At 51.9% G+C, this 17,437-nt stretch overlaps 8 protein-coding genes across 8 annotated transcripts in view; 4 read left to right on the top strand and 4 right to left on the bottom strand.

Moving 5' to 3' along the window:
* Positions 1-357: 357 nt before the first annotated feature.
* On the top strand, positions 358-1,493 carry MAA_11259 (uncharacterized protein; the record flags this gene model as incomplete). The annotated part of the gene is made up of 2 exons (XM_011413239.1): positions 358-403; positions 475-1,493. The coding sequence occupies 2 exons, from the start codon at positions 358-360 to the stop codon at positions 1,491-1,493; spliced, it is 1,065 nt and encodes a 354-aa protein (XP_011411541.1).
* Positions 1,494-1,865: 372 nt separating this feature from the next.
* Positions 1,866-3,227, bottom strand: MAA_07323 (glycosyltransferase family 15 protein; the record flags this gene model as incomplete). Its single annotated transcript, XM_007825321.2, has 4 exons — positions 1,866-2,022; positions 2,082-2,700; positions 2,758-3,003; positions 3,080-3,227. The coding sequence occupies 4 exons, from the start codon at positions 3,225-3,227 to the stop codon at positions 1,866-1,868; spliced, it is 1,170 nt and encodes a 389-aa protein (XP_007823512.2).
* Positions 3,228-3,866: 639 nt separating this feature from the next.
* On the top strand, positions 3,867-6,481 carry MAA_07324 (Spc97/Spc98 family protein; the record flags this gene model as incomplete). The annotated part of the gene is made up of 2 exons (XM_007825322.1): positions 3,867-3,938; positions 4,025-6,481. The coding sequence occupies 2 exons, from the start codon at positions 3,867-3,869 to the stop codon at positions 6,479-6,481; spliced, it is 2,529 nt and encodes an 842-aa protein (XP_007823513.1).
* A 54-nt stretch (positions 6,482-6,535) lies between these two features.
* On the bottom strand, positions 6,536-7,300 carry MAA_07325 (phospholipase/Carboxylesterase superfamily protein; the record flags this gene model as incomplete). Its single annotated transcript, XM_007825323.1, has 1 exon — positions 6,536-7,300. The coding sequence occupies one exon, from the start codon at positions 7,298-7,300 to the stop codon at positions 6,536-6,538; it is 765 nt and encodes a 254-aa protein (XP_007823514.1).
* Positions 7,301-7,658: 358 nt separating this feature from the next.
* Positions 7,659-9,707, bottom strand: MAA_07326 (LCCL domain-containing protein; the record flags this gene model as incomplete). The annotated part of the gene is made up of 1 exon (XM_007825324.1): positions 7,659-9,707. One exon carries the CDS (start codon positions 9,705-9,707, stop codon positions 7,659-7,661), a length of 2,049 nt encoding a protein of 682 aa, XP_007823515.1.
* A 1,129-nt stretch (positions 9,708-10,836) lies between these two features.
* Positions 10,837-12,232, top strand: MAA_11260 (BTB/POZ fold protein; the record flags this gene model as incomplete). The annotated part of the gene is made up of 2 exons (XM_011413240.1): positions 10,837-11,047; positions 11,109-12,232. 2 exons carry the CDS (start codon positions 10,837-10,839, stop codon positions 12,230-12,232), a joined length of 1,335 nt encoding a protein of 444 aa, XP_011411542.1.
* Positions 12,233-14,289: 2,057 nt separating this feature from the next.
* On the top strand, positions 14,290-16,522 carry MAA_07327 (alkaline phosphatase; the record flags this gene model as incomplete). Its single annotated transcript, XM_007825325.1, has 5 exons — positions 14,290-14,832; positions 14,906-15,090; positions 15,144-15,222; positions 15,277-15,950; positions 16,018-16,522. 5 exons carry the CDS (start codon positions 14,290-14,292, stop codon positions 16,520-16,522), a joined length of 1,986 nt encoding a protein of 661 aa, XP_007823516.1.
* Positions 16,523-17,157: 635 nt separating this feature from the next.
* MAA_07328 (uncharacterized protein) overlaps positions 17,158-17,437 on the bottom strand; it is a gene marked incomplete at both ends in the record, with an annotated part of 723 nt that continues 443 nt past the window's right edge. The window contains one exon of the mRNA XM_007825326.1: positions 17,158-17,364. Within this exon, the coding sequence (XP_007823517.1) occupies positions 17,158-17,364 (207 nt within the window). The remainder of the gene's footprint in view (positions 17,365-17,437) is intronic.

A 17,437-nucleotide genomic window follows, 5' to 3' on the forward strand; every position in this document is an offset into this window, starting at 1 on the left:
AGAAACGAAGGAAGCATGTATGAGGGATGCACATACACTGAATACCCGTACATACCGGTACAAATGAAACAATGTGCTTTTGGATCAATTGTACGCGACTCATTTCAATGTAAAAGAGTGAAGTGAAAGTGTCCGGAAGTCGAAGTCGGGGAAAAGAGCAAAGAAGAGCCTCTTTGTTGACAACTGGTGGTGTTCCGCTAAAGCAGCCAATCAAATTAAAGAGATTTGGTGCCTTCCGTCTCTGAATCGCTTAGCTGACCACCGCCGAGCCTCTAGCAGTCGACCTCAAATGGGAAACTGCTAACAACACACCAACCCATTCGAAGATACGGAAATGATGGGGAATTTCTCGTCAAAATGAGTTTCCCAGATAAACCAGCGGCTTACCTGCTTGGTTCTAATGGTACGTCGGCCTTTCAGCAAGCTTGAAGTCGAAAACTATCTTGGAGGCCATTTTGACACCCAGAACCATAGGCCCCGTCCATGCCGTCAAGTACTCAGCGTCTCCCGGGTCCTACATCTTGACGGGCTCCGGGGATCGCTCCATCCGCCTGTACAACCCATTTTCTAACATTACCGTGCCGGAGGCTCAGTCGGGACCAAAGCCAGCGGTGCCGCAAGGCCGTCTGATTCAAACGTACTCGGCGCATGGATATGAAGTACTCAGTCTAGATGTCGCAGCAGACAATGAAAAATTTATCTCGGGCGGTGGCGACCGCTCTGTTTTCTTGTGGGACGTTGCTACGGCAGTCACAACGAGACGGTTTGGAGGCAACGTTTACGGACATTCAGCACGAATCAATTGTGTCAGCTTCGCAGGGGATGGCGATTCGTTGATTGTGAGTGGTGGCTTTGACACCACCGCGCGAATATGGGACGTGAAGAGCGGCAGTGTCAAACCTATTCAGGTGTTGAACGACGCCCGAGACGCAATCACGTCGCTGGTTGTTCGAGGCCCCGAGATCGTGACCGGCAGTGTGGACGGGAGAGTGCGAAGCTATGACATAAGGATGGGCCGATGCACGACGGATGTTATGGGAGCAAGCGTCACCAGTCTAACTCTCACAAAGGATGGCCGGTCAATGTTGGTGGGCACACTGGACAGCAAAGTGCGACTGATGGATCGCGAGAACGGCAGTTGCCTTCGGGCATATTGCGATCCTCTATGGAAGAACGAAGAAATCCGAGTGCAGTCACTCCTAGGCCACCGGGAGAAGTACGTGATTGCAGGCGACGAAATGGCCGTGGAACCCGGGAGCAATGGCGAAGGTAGAGTATGGGCGTGGGATCTGCTCACGGGTAAAGTTGTTGCCAAAGTAAATGTCCCTTGGGGCCCGCATGGTTATGAGCAAAAGAAGAAAGCTATTGGCAGAGACGGCAAAGAAAAAACACGCAGTAATGTGATTAGCTGTCTGGCGTGGAAAGAAGATGGCTGGGGAGATCAGTTTTGTGTAGGAGGCTCCTCTGGCGTCGTTGCAGTTTTCAATGTATAATACAATTTATACCGTTACATGCAAATAAGGAAAACTATGTAAATGCTTTCAACGAAGTTCAAAGTCTCTTTCATCAAGTCATTTATATTGACGCATGGTGCAAGGGGCCCCACCTATCCTCGCATCGCAAGGTCTTGTTTTCTTGTGACAACAAGAATTGACATGGTCAGAAACAAAATGATCTCAGCCTACCAAGCGCCATGAACACCTAGATCCCAAATCAAATGCTCCAGTTGCGGATCCCAAGCTTTGTTGTCCCAGTATTATTATTCCAAATTTCCCAACCGGTTTATGTGTCATTACGCGATAGGCAAAGTGGCCCTCCAAAAGAAAACAAGTCCAATCTCCATCTCACTCGTTGTCAATGCGTGCTTATCCCAAGCCGACATACTTAAACCAGTTCGGCCTGCAATCTTCGTGGTGTAAGAAAGCTTCCCCATCGGTTAGGCGTCCAGTAACGCAGCCACTGCACTTGGGCGAATTGGGGCAGTTGAAGAATGGAATGTGCTGATAACCAATGTCGCGGAACCTATTTCACCATTAGCCATGTAACCCAATTTCCTTGAACGATTCTTGACGATGGCATACCAATGAATTTTGCTCTTGTCCTCAAACAGGCCAAGACCGATACTGTGGACGGGAGCATCGCCCCATCGCTCGTAGAAAAAGCCGCCCGCTCGATCCAAGTGATTGAAGTAGTCCTCGTACGGCTTGCTTCTCCAAAAGTCCATATCCGCAACCTCAAAGTTGCTCCAGAAATGGCATGTAGAGTAGCCCTGAGCCCCCTTGTTATGCGCTGGGCGTCTTTCAGAGTCGGTAAGCCAGTTGAGAGCATTGTTGGTATGGAGGTGCTCAGGGTGATCAGCGAGGAACCGGACCGTTTCAGGCCACAGAGTGGGCAGTGTTTTGGGCTCATCGTACAGCGTAATGGTGAAGCCATACGTCTTGTTGTTATCTTGCATGTATCGAAAAATATCGTAGTCGATATCGCAAAAGAAATGAACTTTGGGCTCAACGCGCCAATACCACTTGGTATTTTGAAGAGCAGGATGCTTGTAGAAGAGACCACTGTTCCATCGGCACATTTGATGATATGATACCATTTTCGCGTACTGAACACCTCCCTTCTCAAGTATCGCAGTAGATTCGTCGTATAGTTGTTGATCAATCCATGAGGGGACGGACCAATGCTCCTTTGGGATGATTTCTGCATCAAGTTAGACAAGTCTGGCTTCGACAGTGGGCAGCCCGTGTTGAAGCTCACCGTAGTTGCATTTGGCCTTGGTAGCAGCCTGGGTCTTCTTCTTGAATTCCTCTGAAAAAGGTTCATCGTTGAAAAAAGTCCATGGATAGTTGAACTTGCTGTTCCATGTTCGCTCCAAGTCATTCATCGAGGAAACCATTTCATCAACCTCGGAATTTCGCACCAAAGCCAGCAATGTGGCATTGACGCGATCAGTATCTGCGGCATCGGGTGCATATCTGTCGGAAGTCCGTACAAGAACCCCTTCTGGTTCTCCCGTAGCTATAGTTACCAACTTGATTAGACTGGGATGGGACCTGATTGCGCGAAACGGAATACGAACGATCTAGATTGGGATCACGCTCAAAGTTAACATAGCGCTCGCCCGGCCCACGGAGACCCGATGACGGTCGGAAGACTTGATAGAGAAAAAAGCACCAGAGAATAGCGGCAGCAAACAGCAGGACCCTGACGGGTCGTGCGATTGCCATGGTGTGTTGATTGAGTGAGCTATGATGCTTGGGCGCAATGCTCTGCCTTGTACACGCTTCACAACCGAGCTGGTTTGTCACGAAACAGCTAGAGTAGTATAGGTAGTCGCCGGATAAATCGTATTCGGATGCGTTGTCTGATGGGAGATGAATCGTCTGGGCTTCGTGTTGCTGAGACGTGGATGGATTGACCAGCAGCTTGGTCGTGAATGTCGAGAATCATCAAATGTGTGCACATGCAAGGTCCAGTCTTTGGTAGGATAGAAGTCGCAAGCATCAAGTATATACTAACATACTACAGTGTTTTCCGGTACAGTATGCGATAGCAAGATACCGTGTTGGGTCTTCGGTCCCAACTGGACACTGGAAAGGTTAGAAAGGGGGCTTGCAGCTACTGGTTTGACGCGCATCCGAAACCCCACCAGCCAAGCGCGCCAGAAATCTGGGTGCCCCGCCACATCAAACTCCATAGTGTCTGGTGTACGAAGTACGGAGTACCTAATAGTAGTTACACCAGACTCTATACCCTCAATATCAGAGTATGCACTTGGGCATTCCACCATCTCGTCCAAGTACTGCCGCCTCCCGACGACCAGGCACCGCTGCGTTTTCGGTGGAAGATGGACAAGGAAGATCGCCATGTCTTTTGCGTCACAGCTAGGCTCTTTAACACGCGAGCTGGTTGAGGTGTTGGCACCTCCGTCTGTTCAAGTACGATTCGCTTCCCTTTCCAAGTTGCTCCGCTGTTATTCTGCCTGTGATGATGCTATTACTACCTGTCCTGACGCGATAATTAGGCAGACTCCTCAAAGCTTGATAAAATCAGCGATGCTTCGTTGAGGAAATTGAAGTCGCATACCTTTCTACAAACTAATCATTTTGAAGTAGAAAAGGTCTTGGACGGTCTTGACGAGCGGTTTCGCATCAACGACCGGGATGATTTAGCGGATGCCTTGCGACAACGATTGGAGAGGTTACCAAGCCATCCATCCAAATGGCATCCTGAAATCTTGCACCTCTTTTTGGAACTATCTGATCAACCCACGTTTAAATCCAACCTCCGCGACTTGAAGCTGTTAGGGCGCAGCGAGGCCACACCTGCGATAGCTTTGCGTTGGGAGGACATTGCAAAGGAAGACGGCTGGGACGAAGATGGTTCTCTTTGGCAGAACATAAATTACAGCGACGATTCCGAAGATGACGTCTATGATCAACAATTCACTACTGAACCTGAGGATACGTTGTTGTATGGCGACGGGGACTCGGCGATACGCACAGCAGCTTCTTACATTTCGCATCCTGAAGATGTAACTACCCTTGAACAGGTGCAGGCTGCACAGAAATGGAGAATGCAGCTACCACCCGAAGACCTATCAAGACAGATACGGAAAGTAGCCGTTTCAGAGATCCAGGTTGTACGGGATGTCCTATTTATGCTCCAAGGACTCGACTGTACCCTCTTCACTCGAAATTGCGTGGCAGTCCCATCTTACCAGCTGGATAACATGGAGTGGGAGCCATACAGAGCCATCATGCAGACTTTCACAGATTTCGGCGGCCACCTTCGAAGGCTTCGGTTGTTTGTGGGGCAGCGACAAGATGTTCCTCACTTGCAAGCCTTTCAGGATTGCATCTCCGATCGACTGCGTGAGCTAGACCAACACATATCCGAACTGCAACACCGTCTAGTAGCGCCCTCTGCAAGTGTCGTGCTAAGCCTTGTCGGCATCAAGGCCAAGCTAATACCCTGGCTACAACCATTACATGCCCTAGCTAATATTGTGTCAACGATCGAGGCTGAGCCCCAATCCACACCATTTCGATATCTGGAGCTGGTGTTCGACGAGGCTTGCGTCGCGCAGCTCAGCGGAAAGGCAGAACTGTACGAATTTCTGGCGCGCATTTTTGCTGAATGCTTCAGGGTGTATCTGCGGCCAATTCGTCTGTGGATGGACGAAGGCAAACTCCTTTCAGCCAGTGATTTGTTTTTCGTGGCAGAGGTATCACCCAGCACACCGTTGAGGAAAACATGGCAAGATCGATACCATTTGCGCCGGACGCCAGACGGAGCATTGCACGCACCGGCTTTTCTTCGAACTGCTTTAGGCAACATCTATAATGCCGGAAAGAACATTATTGTTTTGAAACTGCTCGGGAAATATGACGCAGCAGTCTCTCTAAAAGCCAGAAACGAACCGCCTCTGGACTACGAAACGATATGCCCAGCCGGACAAGAACTTGTCCCATTTGCAGAGCTATTCGACATAGCATTCGACCGCTGGATCCAAAGCAAGTACCGCGCAACATCAACGACACTCAAACGCACACTCTTTGACGACTGGGCACTCCCATCAACCCTTGACACCCTTCACGCCATCTATCTCATGTCCGACGGCTCAGCATCCTCCAACTTCTCCGCCAGCATATTCGCCAAGCTCGACTCCCTACGGGCAGACTGGTCAGACCGGTATGCGCTAACGGCGGCGGCCCAAGATGGCTTCGCCGCCATTGATCCTAGTCGTCTGACTGTCACCGTCTCCGAGAACATGCTCAACCTGCCAGCCATCCAATGCCGTAACTCAGTCCGCTCCGTCCTCAGCGGCATAACCGTCAACTACCGTCTTTCCTGGCCTCTCCAAATGATCTTCAACGACACAAGCATGCAACACTACCAATCCCTTTTCACACTCCTGCTGCAATTCAAACGCGCCACGCATGCTCTTCAGTCTCCGAGAATGCTGGATAACTACTGGACAGACCGCGATAACTGGAACGCCAGTGCCACTTTCTACTCTGCCCGCAGCAAACTCCTCTGGTTCTGCACTACCATCCAGACATACCTCACCACTCTTGTCCTCATTCCCATTGACATAGAGCTACGTCGTGATCTCGCGGTATCCCACGACATGGACAACCTTATCTCCACGCATGAGAAAGCCCTCAAGGCAATGGTTGACCAGGCTTGTCTGGGAAGCAGATTAACACCTATCAGAGAAAGCATCCTTGACATGCTTGATCTCTCTCTAAAACTAGAACGAATAAGAAGCGGCGTCGTCGATACGGAGGAAGAGGCCCACGTCGGCAAATCGTATGAAGAGGTGTTGACGGACATCAAAGTAGAAGTAGATAGACAAGTACGCTTCATATGGTCCGGTCTCCGGAGCGTTGCGCGCGCGACAAGCGACGCCCAGTCTGCCAAATGGGACATTCTGGCGGACATGCTCCAGGCCGGCGACGTCGACACCACCACATAGCAATCAACATTTGTATGCGATGACCGTTTTCACCACCACACTGTAGCCCCCGCATCAGGGCCAGCCGCTCTTAAGCCTGTCCGCGAAAAACCTCATGACGGGAAGAACCTCCCCCCTATCCCTCGGCATTCGTACCTCGCCCCCTCCCCACCTCACGACCTGTACATTCTTAAACTCTTGCCTGATGCCATCTTCCATATCCCCATCGACCTGGCATGCCAACACGTGCGTATCGCTCTTGTCCCTGTCACGCCTCGCCGACACCATACTCCCAGGCAGGCCGCCGCCAATCGAAACAACACCCTTAAACGCCCTCCCCCCTTCCCCGGACGCAGAAACGTCCACAACACGCTCGGCAGCCAGCTGCGCCGCCATCCCCAATGCCAACGAGCCGCCCTGCCCGAAGCCAAACAGCAGCACGTCGCCCATCTCCCAGCCGCACTTGTCAACCAGCACGCCCTCAATCAGCTCCCGCACCACGAGTCCGGAGGCCCTCGCGAACCCCGGGTCGGGGTCCAGCTCCCCCGTGCTCTGGTCCAGCGCAATGTCATCGCCCCAGTGGAAATGCCCCGCCGGCAGAGGCGAGTCGTCGACGAGTGACGGCGGGAGCGGGCGTGTGCCGCGGACGGAAATGGCCAGCACGCCGGGGAGGTTGAGGTTGCGGGCAAAGCTGGCAAAGGGCGTCTCGGAGTCGCCCAGGCCGTGGAAGAGGATGAGGAGGGCGGTCGTTGATTCGGGCGGCGAGGGGAAGTGCAGGGCCAGGGGGAGGGTGGACGAAAGGGACGAGAAGTCCGCTTGCGTTGGTATCCGGGGAGGCATTTTCGGGAAAAAAAAAAAACGAGGGGGGGGGGGGGGGGGGTTTATAGTGTAATTGCTGGTGATGTTTGAGTGTGAGATGATGAGAGTGAGAGGTGGGCAAGTGTCAAAGTGGAGACGGCATCCATGGAGTATGGCTGTCTGGACGAAAACGGTACAAATCCATTATGAATAGCATGAATGGAGACTACATAATTTGTGTTATGGGAAATGGGATATACATCATGTATAGATTGAGCATGGGCAAGACGATTACTTCTGTTGGATATTAGGCGATCCCGGTTACTCAACACGGCTACTCGCCTTACAACAAGAGACATCAGCCAGCAATAGCCATTATACAAGTATATTCAAAACTACATCACGCCCTCACGCCGTCTTCCCTTAAACTCCTGGCCTTGAGCTTTGACGCGCCCGGCTTCATCTCCACCCACTCCCCGTCGACAGTCCAGATACCGGCCTTGGTATAATCCCCGCTATCACTGCCATCCATAAATCCAAATCTAAAGTACTCTGGCAAACCTAGCGTCTTATTTCTTGACCAAACAAATTCCTCGTTGGCGTCGACATCGTTAAAATACGATCTCAATCGCTCAACATCGTTGACGAGAATGCTAATGCCGTCAAACTGCATGTACTCCGACTTATCCCAAGTGAATGTAATATTTGACTGCACGGCTGTTGTATTTGAAAGATCTATGATGGGAGCATGAATTGTAGGCAGAGGTGTTCCCTTTTGGGCATCACCTTGAAGCGCGGCCGAGGTCTGTAGAACAGAGTCGAATCCCCAGCGGGCAATGCCGTTGATGAATAGGCCAATGAGGAGCCCTTGGTAGAGGAGAGACGGCCGCATTTGCAGGCTCGTTCCCGGGAGTAAAAGAAGCGCGAGAATGTAGTGGTGAATGCGCAAGTTGAGACCGGGGAGAACGAGAGAGATGATGATGCCGAGGAGAATAATGGCGTAGAGCTTAATGTATTTGATGAAGCGGGCTTCTTGACGAAAGAACCACACTTGGGTTGCGACGATGACGACGAGAACAATAATGATTACGGACAGCGCTGCTTTGGCGCCCGGCTGCTGATTCAGGTCGTGGGCGTTGAGACGCTGAATGGGGATGAAGCTGAGGGTGTAATTGTCCAGGGCGCCGACCCAGCATGCGCCCAGCCACAAAACAGTCTTTTCAATTTGCGCAGTCAGGCCTCTGAGCGTGCGACGAACGCCCATCTTGTCGTACATGACCCAAGCGACAAACATGGCTGGCAGGAACTTGCCCATAATATTGGAGAATAGTGCTGTGACGGACCTGTTGGTTGGCGGATCGGTGGCCATGCCCACGGTCCAGAAGACGCCGATAAAGGTTGGAAAGAAGAACATGGCCGGAGACGAGGTAAAAACCGACAAGACTGCCGTAAAAACGACAGAGATGGCCAACAGCGACCATCTCGTGTCCTGAGATTCGCAATGGACGTCTGGCAAAAACGAAAACGACAGCGGAAAATACGAGTCAAAGTGTATGCTGGTAAGGCCATTTCTCTGTGTACTCAGATAATTCTGGCTCCTGCCAACAAGCTTGACGACACCGCAGCCCCCATTGGCGTTGGAAATGACACCGGCGTGAATAGCGGCGCCGCAAATGTACGAATCCCCTCGATAGGTGGCATTCTCAGGCGCAACGTCGTTGGACGGCCCGCCCACAATCAAGGGCTGATAGAGAACTTCCTGGTCGCCAACAGCCCTCGGGTTGAGTGCTTGATAGCTGGCGCAATTCGCTGAGCACCGGAACGCGAAGCCACTGCCTCCGAACGGGCGGCAGTCGTTCCCATCGACGCCGCATGAATTGCCCGAACCCCAGTATGACGCGCCGCATCCAATGGTCTGGGGTTGGCCCCATCCGGCAACTTCGGTGGCAATGGTTCCCTGTCTCTTGACAAGCACGAATGTAATAAGCCAAATAGAGAAATAGAAAAAGAGCACCCAGAAGCGTCGCTTTACCGTGGGGAGAAACTTGTCCACGAGGAATAACGGGTATTCTTGAATCATGGGGAAGAACGGCTTGATGCGATATGGCTGCGGGTTGGTAGGGCCCTTTGACCATTTGCCAGCGGCGCGAATCATTCGGCGCACAGGGTAGGGAACCCATTTCCATCTCTTCCACGCATTCTCATCCTGTACGAATCGCGGCGTAGGGGGGTCGCTCTCATCCTCGACGTGGAGAGTGCCATTGCTGCTATCAAGAGGTGCGTCCGGATGTCCGGCATCCGTTGTGGTGGTGGCATTGTTGCCGCGCTGGCGATGGCTGCCGTCTTGATGACGGTCCGAGTTGACGACGTCGTCGAGGCCGACGTTGGCTTCGCGTCGCTCGGATTCGGTCATGAGGGGCTGGTCTTCGTCTTCATGATGGCCGACCATGATGATGCAGGAAACTGGAACGGCGGCGATACGAGACGGGCTTGGTCTCGAGACGAGTTGGTTGCGAAACAGCCCAGTTCGCCCAGACAGAGCCGGCTAACACGGATGTGGGTCGACGTGCGCAAAGCGTCCGGCTTGAAAGGCCCGAAGCGTCAGGAGGGTTTGTGAGGCTGGTCTGGGCCGCTTGGCTGTCTGGGCCGTCTGGGCCTCGTACTTCTTACAATGCCGTGTCAATGGCGGAGTGATTGATGCGTAAGCTTGCTGAGGACAAGGGGTAGTTATTCCGGGACGTAAAGTCTAGCACACTGTAAAGATGGGCCGAGGCGGCTGGAAGAAGATGTTGACCCCAAGGTTTGACGATAGTTTACGGGTAGCGCCAAGGAGGTTTTTGAACCAGCGCCGAGAGTACAGAATACCAAGCAGAGAAGAAAACATCTGTCCGGGTCTGTCAGTCTGCCACCCCAGTGTGAGGCAGGCGCGGGCGCAGACTCATGACATGGCGAGCCGCTTTTGGCCAACGTGGTGAGGCACATCCATCTATTGGCTCAAGGCCCATATATTGACCAGTCGACGTTCTGGCTGTCAAGGCAAGTGGGTCCACCGAGACTGCAACAGCCACCAGTGACGCCGTGTCAGTGCGTGGGTACCGAGTACTCCGGGAGAGTCGAGCAATTCTTCATGTCCGACGTCGGCAGCCGAAGACCCGCGGAGACGAGGGCGACCACATGTTTTGAAGTATTAGTCGTGCCTTCCCATTTTTATTCCAATCAATAGTATCTTAGGGTTGGGGTTACGGGACCGCCAAAGAAAGAAGGGTTAGGGTTATTTCAGAAAAGGTGGGGCTGGTATCAGATTCGCTGCCTTGGTTAATATCTCATTGGCTGAGCTGGTCATTTTCACTTTTCGAGATTCCTTCTGGGAATGGACTCACATGACGCCTATCCTCCTCAACCCTCACTCAACGATCCTTGACTGTTTTCCAACGTCCTTGTCTTTTCATTATTGAGCGACTTGTTCTTTCTGGTTGTTAGATTTTGTCTTTGATCAGTCGCCGTCCGCGCCAGCAACTAGCGCAAAATTTTCTTTTGGTTATTGCAAGATGAGTGACTCTCAGCCAGGCGACTCAAACATGCCAGCGCGGAAGATATTCGAGCTCCTGGGCGTCGCTATTTCAGATGGCTGCGCTGCCCGTCTCGGACGACTGTCCATACCTGGAAGAAGGCCGATTGAGACTCCGAGCTACACTGCCATCACATCTCGTGGCGCCATTCCTCATCTTACGCCTGATAATGTGACCAGGTATACCAATTGTGGTGCTGCCTACATGGCATTGGAAGATTGTGAGCAAAGCAGCCCCATTTTCTTCAACACTGAAACAAGAAGAGTATTTAACAGGAGCAGTCGTCGAACGAAAGGAACCACCCATCTACAACACCCCTGAGCATGACACGCTCCGCCGTCTACACAATTTCACAGCCTTAGCATCAGACAGAGCCACCATTCTGGGAGCAAGGAGATGCCCTGCAGTTATAACCCCTATGGGAAACGGCGCAAAGGCCGTCACACTCTTTACATCAACAGGCTTTGCAAGTGTCAATGTGTCGCAGTATGTGGCAGCAGTCAAGAACCTACAGCCAGATGTAGTCGTGCCCTTGGCAGACTCACTCCATACAAGTTCGACGCCATCATCGAAAAAACTCATCAAAATGGTAGAACGGACAGAGGAATGGGTTGACGACTTCCTGCGACAGTTCGAAGGTAGAGCGCATTTGGAACAGTTGGGCATTTCGGTATTTGCGCCGGTTCTTCCTGTGGAATTGCCTCTCCAATGGGATTATCTGAGACACATCGCCGAAGATATTGTAGATGAAGTCTCGGGCTTGGCGGTATACGACGTCAACATTCTGCCCGAACTCAAATCATATGGGCCCCTGGCAGCGCTGCCCAAGCTGTCTTTTGATCAACCGAAATCCCCTCATGAAGTTCTGCGCCAAGTATCTCTAGGAGTAGACATTTGTGCACTGCCGTTCGTGAATGGCGTTTCTGATGCTGGAGTGGCACTCGCGTTTACCTTCCCAGCGCCAGAGGTAGAGACGCCGCAGCCGATGGGTATCAACATGTGGTCTGCGGATCACAGCGTCGCGGTAGTCCCACTGCAAGAAGGCTGTGAATGCTGTGCCTGTACCAATCATCACAGAGCGTATCTGCAACATTTGCTGAATGCAAAGGAGATGTTGGGGTGGAATCTTCTTCAAATCCATAACCACCACGTTATTGATACATTCTTCCAGGGCATTAGGGGCGAATTGAAGAAGGGGTTGGATAACTTTGAAGAGAAAAGAAAGAGGTTCCTGGCTGCATACCTGCCTGAGCTGCCAGAGGGCACGGGCGATCGACCGAGGGCTCGTGGATATCATTTCAAGAGTGAGGCTGGGCAGGAGAAGATGAACAAGTCAACGTGGATGGACATGGACAGAAAAGCGAATGGACATGTTGTAGAGAATGTAGCCAATGGGAAAATATAGACTGCATAGACGAGAAGAAGAAGAAATAACAGCGTATCATGGACAGATATTATTGCCAGTTTTGACTAAGGAGACATGAGAAACACACAAGCTCCTGCGATAGTCCGGAAATAACAGGGAAGCATCAATTGCCGCACTTAATGACACGCCATGGATAATGGCGTGTACCATGCAGCACGTGGTTACATGTCTGGGGAATTTCCAAGACGCTGAAGCTATTGACTCTCTTTGCGCGGTATCCCAGCCCATCGTGAAGTCGAAGCTTGTCCACAGCGTACTACAGTCTGCAGCAGAGTATATTTGGTCAATGGCAAGTATACCGTGATATGCTCTATTATACTATGACACAGAGCGCGATAGCCATGTATCTGATCCAGTTAAACACTCTTGGCGTCTTACTGTAAGAATCTAGACTCACAAGTCAGCGGGCTCTTGCAACATCGCTTCGGTCAAGGTTGCCTGCGCAGCCAACTCGGTGAGCAATCGGGTATAAATTGTGCGTGCCAAGGCGTTAACCCCCGCCAAATAGTTTATTGGAAGTACAAACTAGTATGTAGGTCCGCTCAATTCGAAGTCCACGAGGTTTGGAAGCTGAATGGGTACCCCCAGTTGACATCATGTACAACGATAGTGCACCGAAGGGCTGAATGAAGACTGTACCTCAACACAGGGGGGAAACAGACTACCTGATGTTGGCTATTGTTCCAAGTGTGGACAGTGGCCAACAAGCTTGAGCAAACAAACGCGCAGGGCAGTGTCTAACAATCACTGATCCCCACGTGCCAAGTCGCTGCCATTGAACGGGATGAAAGATTTTACGTAGTTTCCAAGAATGTTTTCCAGGCCCCACCCGCCAAGAGGCGGATAGCTTCCCGGTTGCGGAAGTTTAAGTTGGTTTGACGCTGAAATGGGAGGAACAACATGATCGTACCTTCCAAATGGCAGCTGAGGGTTGAGAGCCAACGTCGCTGCAATTCATCCGACCAAAATTTCCATTTCAACTGGAATATTTTTGGATCGCAACTTCTGCAGCATTCTCTGCTCCGTTGATCCCCGTCCGGTATCAAATTCCCACGCCATACCGTTGCATGGAAATAACATTAAAAAGAACCTTGGCCGACCACGGATCCCTGTTCCTCCACATCGCCAATGAGGGCCTTCAATCTGGGCACGAGGCAACGCTCCCGCGGGTTCGTGGTAGCGGCTGGCGCCCCGTGGCCGCGCTTTAACTAGGATAAGCTTAATGCAGGCGAAGTGGCTGCTCTGTGCAGCTGCTCTACGGAGCAGTGCTTCTCGAGAGGGTGGTGATACTCTAGATCAGAATTCGCCTGGCTTGACAGCACTGACACTATTGCTCCAGCTTGGTTCAGACCACCGCATTCAACCGGTATCCCGCGCTCATGCTACACAAAAGTAACCTCTCCCGGGATCAAGCTGCGAACCAAAAGTCTGTACGGAGTACAGTACATACTCCGCACAACAAGGGCTTACCCACACCATCTGCCAACCGAGTTGGTCCTTCATCTCCAGCAGCTCTTCGACCATCTCTACTCCGTACGAGCATGGGATAAGCCTATTGTCATCAAGAGTGGCGCCGACACGTGCCCTTGTTCCTGAAGGTGAAGGGTTCACGGTAACATCGCTTCTGTCTTTTCCCCCTATTGCTCGAATCGGGTATCAGTATCTCTCCACTAGATGCAGCTACTTCTCATAGTTCCTTCCGTCAAGAAAGGGCAGTGCAGGCTCGGATGGCTTGACAAGACACATCCTGGTCGAAGCTGGATTCTCACAGCTTGATAACCGCCATGTAGCATCCGGCCCTGGTGACGCTATCCAAGTCGGTAGCTTCCGGTCCATGGATCAGGGCCTTCTGCATGCGCCGGTCTGCAGCAGCTTTCGCGGGTCGCAGAGAGATTACCACGAGACATATAAGCACGTCGCAATCCGACGCCCGAACTCGTCATTCCTTCCTTCCTTTTTCCCTCCTTGCTAAGCTTGCTCGAAAAGCCAATTGCCTATTCTTCGTTATACTAATATCAACGAGGACTACCGCAATCATGCTTGCAAAGCTCAACGTCGCTGCTGTTCTGGCAGCTTCGCTCTCAGCTGTCTCAGCCCAGACCTACCAGCGTCTTGGAACGTGCCCAACTCTAGGGTGTCTTCTGCCACCTGATCAGAGTGATTTTCTTCCTGGTCAGCTTTTTGACCTGAGAGTTGAAGTTCACGCCCCCGTCAATGGCTCTGAGGCTGCCCACGATGGCAAGCCTGATGAGAAATTCAAGGTGACTATTGCAAAAGATGGCAAGGAGGCCAAGGATATCACCAACTTCTTCGGAGTGAAGGAGCCCGAGTTGGAGAAGTGGACTTTCAAGTGGTACGAGGATCTCTTTGCCGAGGACAAGAAGACTCCGTCAATTGTCAACGTTGCCTCCAAAGCTTATCGCAAGCTCTCCCTGGACGAGCCCGGCAAGTACACCGTGACTCTACAGTACTATGGGGGTGAGAAGACAACGGCTGAATGGGTCGTTCGTCCTATTGTCAAGAAGCGCAAGGCCAAGAATGTCATCTTCTTCATTGGTGACGGCATGACCACTAACATGGTAAGCATCCCTGAAGCATTGACGTTCCTAGTCGAATTACAGTTGTGAAGTGAGTTAGACTTAACACGGTTAGATTACTGCTGCCCGTCTTCTTGGGCACAAGAGCATCAACGGCAAATACCAGACTCGCATGCAGATGGACGAGTTTCCTGTTCTTGGCCACCAGATGACTCACTCGATTGACAGCTACATCACCGACTCTGCCAACTCAGCCTCTGCTCTATACTCTGGTCACAAGAGCACTGTCAATGCCATGGGGTATGCGAATCTTGTGATGTGTTTGTTGTGATACTCGGCTAACAGGCCTGCAGAGTCCATGCTGATTCGTCTCCGGACCCTTTCGATGACCCCAAGGTCGAGACCATTGTTGAAATCTTCCGCCGAATTACCGTATGCTCAACTAGTAACTAGATTCTGAGTTCCTTGCTAATATTATGAATGCAGAAAGGTGCTTGGGGCGCCGTCTCCACGGCATTCTTGGCTGATGCCACTCCCATTGCTCTCACCGGCCACACCCGTCGCCGTTCTGAGTACGGTCCTCTTATAGACCAGGCTCTCAACGGCCTGACCAACTACAGCTGGACTAACCATGAAGGCCCTGATGTCTTCTTCGGTGCCGGTGCCGAGCAGTTCTTCGCCGGTAAGGGCAGTTACAAGGGCAAGGACTACTACGAAGAGTTTTCAAAGAAGGGATACTCTGTCAGCTTGAACAAGACCTCGCTGGAGAAGATTGACACCAGCAAGAAGGCCCTGGGTGTCTTCTGCCAGAGCAACTTGCCCGTCTGGCTGGACCGTAATGTTTACAAGGACAACCTAAAGAACTTCAAAAATAACCCCAAGGGCGGAAATGACTCTGCCCTTGATCTCCCCGGCCTGAAAGAGATGACTCTCAAGGCTGTTGAGGTTCTCCACAAGCGTGGTGGTGACAAGGGCTTCTTCCTCATGTCCGAGGCTGCCTCTGTCGACAAACAGATGCACGCTCTTGACTACGACCGTGCCCTCGGCGATCTTCTTGAACTCGACGACACTGTCCGTGAGACCATCAAGAAGCTCAAAGAGCTGAAGATTTTCGATGAGACACTGGTTGTTGTTTCTGCTGACCACGGCCACGGGTTCGAGTAAGTTCCTGCCCCTCCATTGAACGACGACTATGCGGAGTGTTAAATCCCTAACAACGATTTTTAGTGTCTGGGGATCCGCTGATACCGAATACATTGCCGAGCACGACGATGAGCGCACCAAGCGCAACGCCATCGGCGTCTACGAAAAGTCCGGTCTCTCCCAATACACCGAGAAGAACAAGAACATTCAGTATGGCACCGGCGTCAACTTCCCCTCAAACTGGGAGCCTCGGTACGCCATCGCCGGTGGTGTCGGCGCTGCCCCCGACCACCGAGAGGACTACAAGGTCCACAAGAGCGGTCCTCGTGAGCCTGCGGTCAAGGGCGCCGACGGCAGCTACATTGTCAATGCCAAGGATTCGCCCAACGGTATTGTCATCAACGGCACTCTGCCTACCAACGAGGCTCAGGGCGTGCACTCGCTTACTGATGTGCCTGTGTTTGCCATGGGCCCCTGCCAGGAGACCTTTGGAGGCACCTACAACAATGTGGACATTTTCTACAAGATGGCTACGTGTTTAGGCCTGGCGCGCCCAAATACTGAGTGCAAAAAGCCCAAGAAGGAGTAACGTGCGTGACGTGGGGAAAATAGCAGATTAGTGGATAGACTTAATGACGTGATGAGAAGCTGTAGATTAGTGCATAGCATATACGGTGTAGAGTAGTCGAAAGAGACAAAATTGAATGCCTAGTCAAAACAAGATGTACGTGAGTGGTTGAAAAAAGAGTATGTTGATATTAGCAGTGTAGGCCCGCCTATGACCGCAATATCCTATGTCATGTCTTGTCGTACGTTCTAGCTCTCTATTCATAGCCCCGAAATACACAGAGTAGAAGGGGGGAGCATCTATAGCCACTTCCTTTTTTTTTTTTACCAATTTTGAAAACCAAATCACTTTTATCCCCTCAGCCATATTGCACTTTGCTACAAAACCAGTGTCGGAAATGACTTTTCCCAAACTACAGTTTCCGATATCAAAATCCCCCCCTCAAAAAAAAAACCTGTCACGACTCGCATGAAGCTGTGACTACTGTTCATTCTCTTACGGTATTTTGTCAGCTTTTCAGATCCAATACCGTATTCAGGCCCACGAAAGCAAAAGGCGGAATGGGGTAACGGTCATCTTTTTCTTCTTAAGAAAAAAAAAAAGTGAGGGGCAAACTCACCCGCTGCTGCATACCCAGTAGGCATCTCGGTGCTTCTCTACCGCACCGGGACGGAACCCAAGCTTGCCAGCATGCCCACCAGCTCGTTGGAGTCAATCTCCTCGGCGGGGTGGTCGGGACGGCTGCTCAGGGCGGCCGTGTGCATCCACACGCTGCCCTTCTCGTAGGTGCTGAAGCGGCCGGCGACGCGCTCGACGTTGGAGGCGCGCAGGCCGCCGCCGAGGACGAACTGGATGCGTCCGGCCTGCCGGTGGCACTCGTGGTCGAGGCGGTCGACGTTGGCGGCGCAGGGCCCGCGGCCGCCGGCGGTCAGGAGG

This window comes from Metarhizium robertsii (genome assembly GCF_000187425.2).
Source record: "Metarhizium robertsii ARSEF 23 chromosome Unknown MAA_Scf_5, whole genome shotgun sequence".
In the NCBI taxonomy this organism is placed as follows: Eukaryota; Fungi; Ascomycota; class Sordariomycetes; order Hypocreales; family Clavicipitaceae; genus Metarhizium; species Metarhizium robertsii.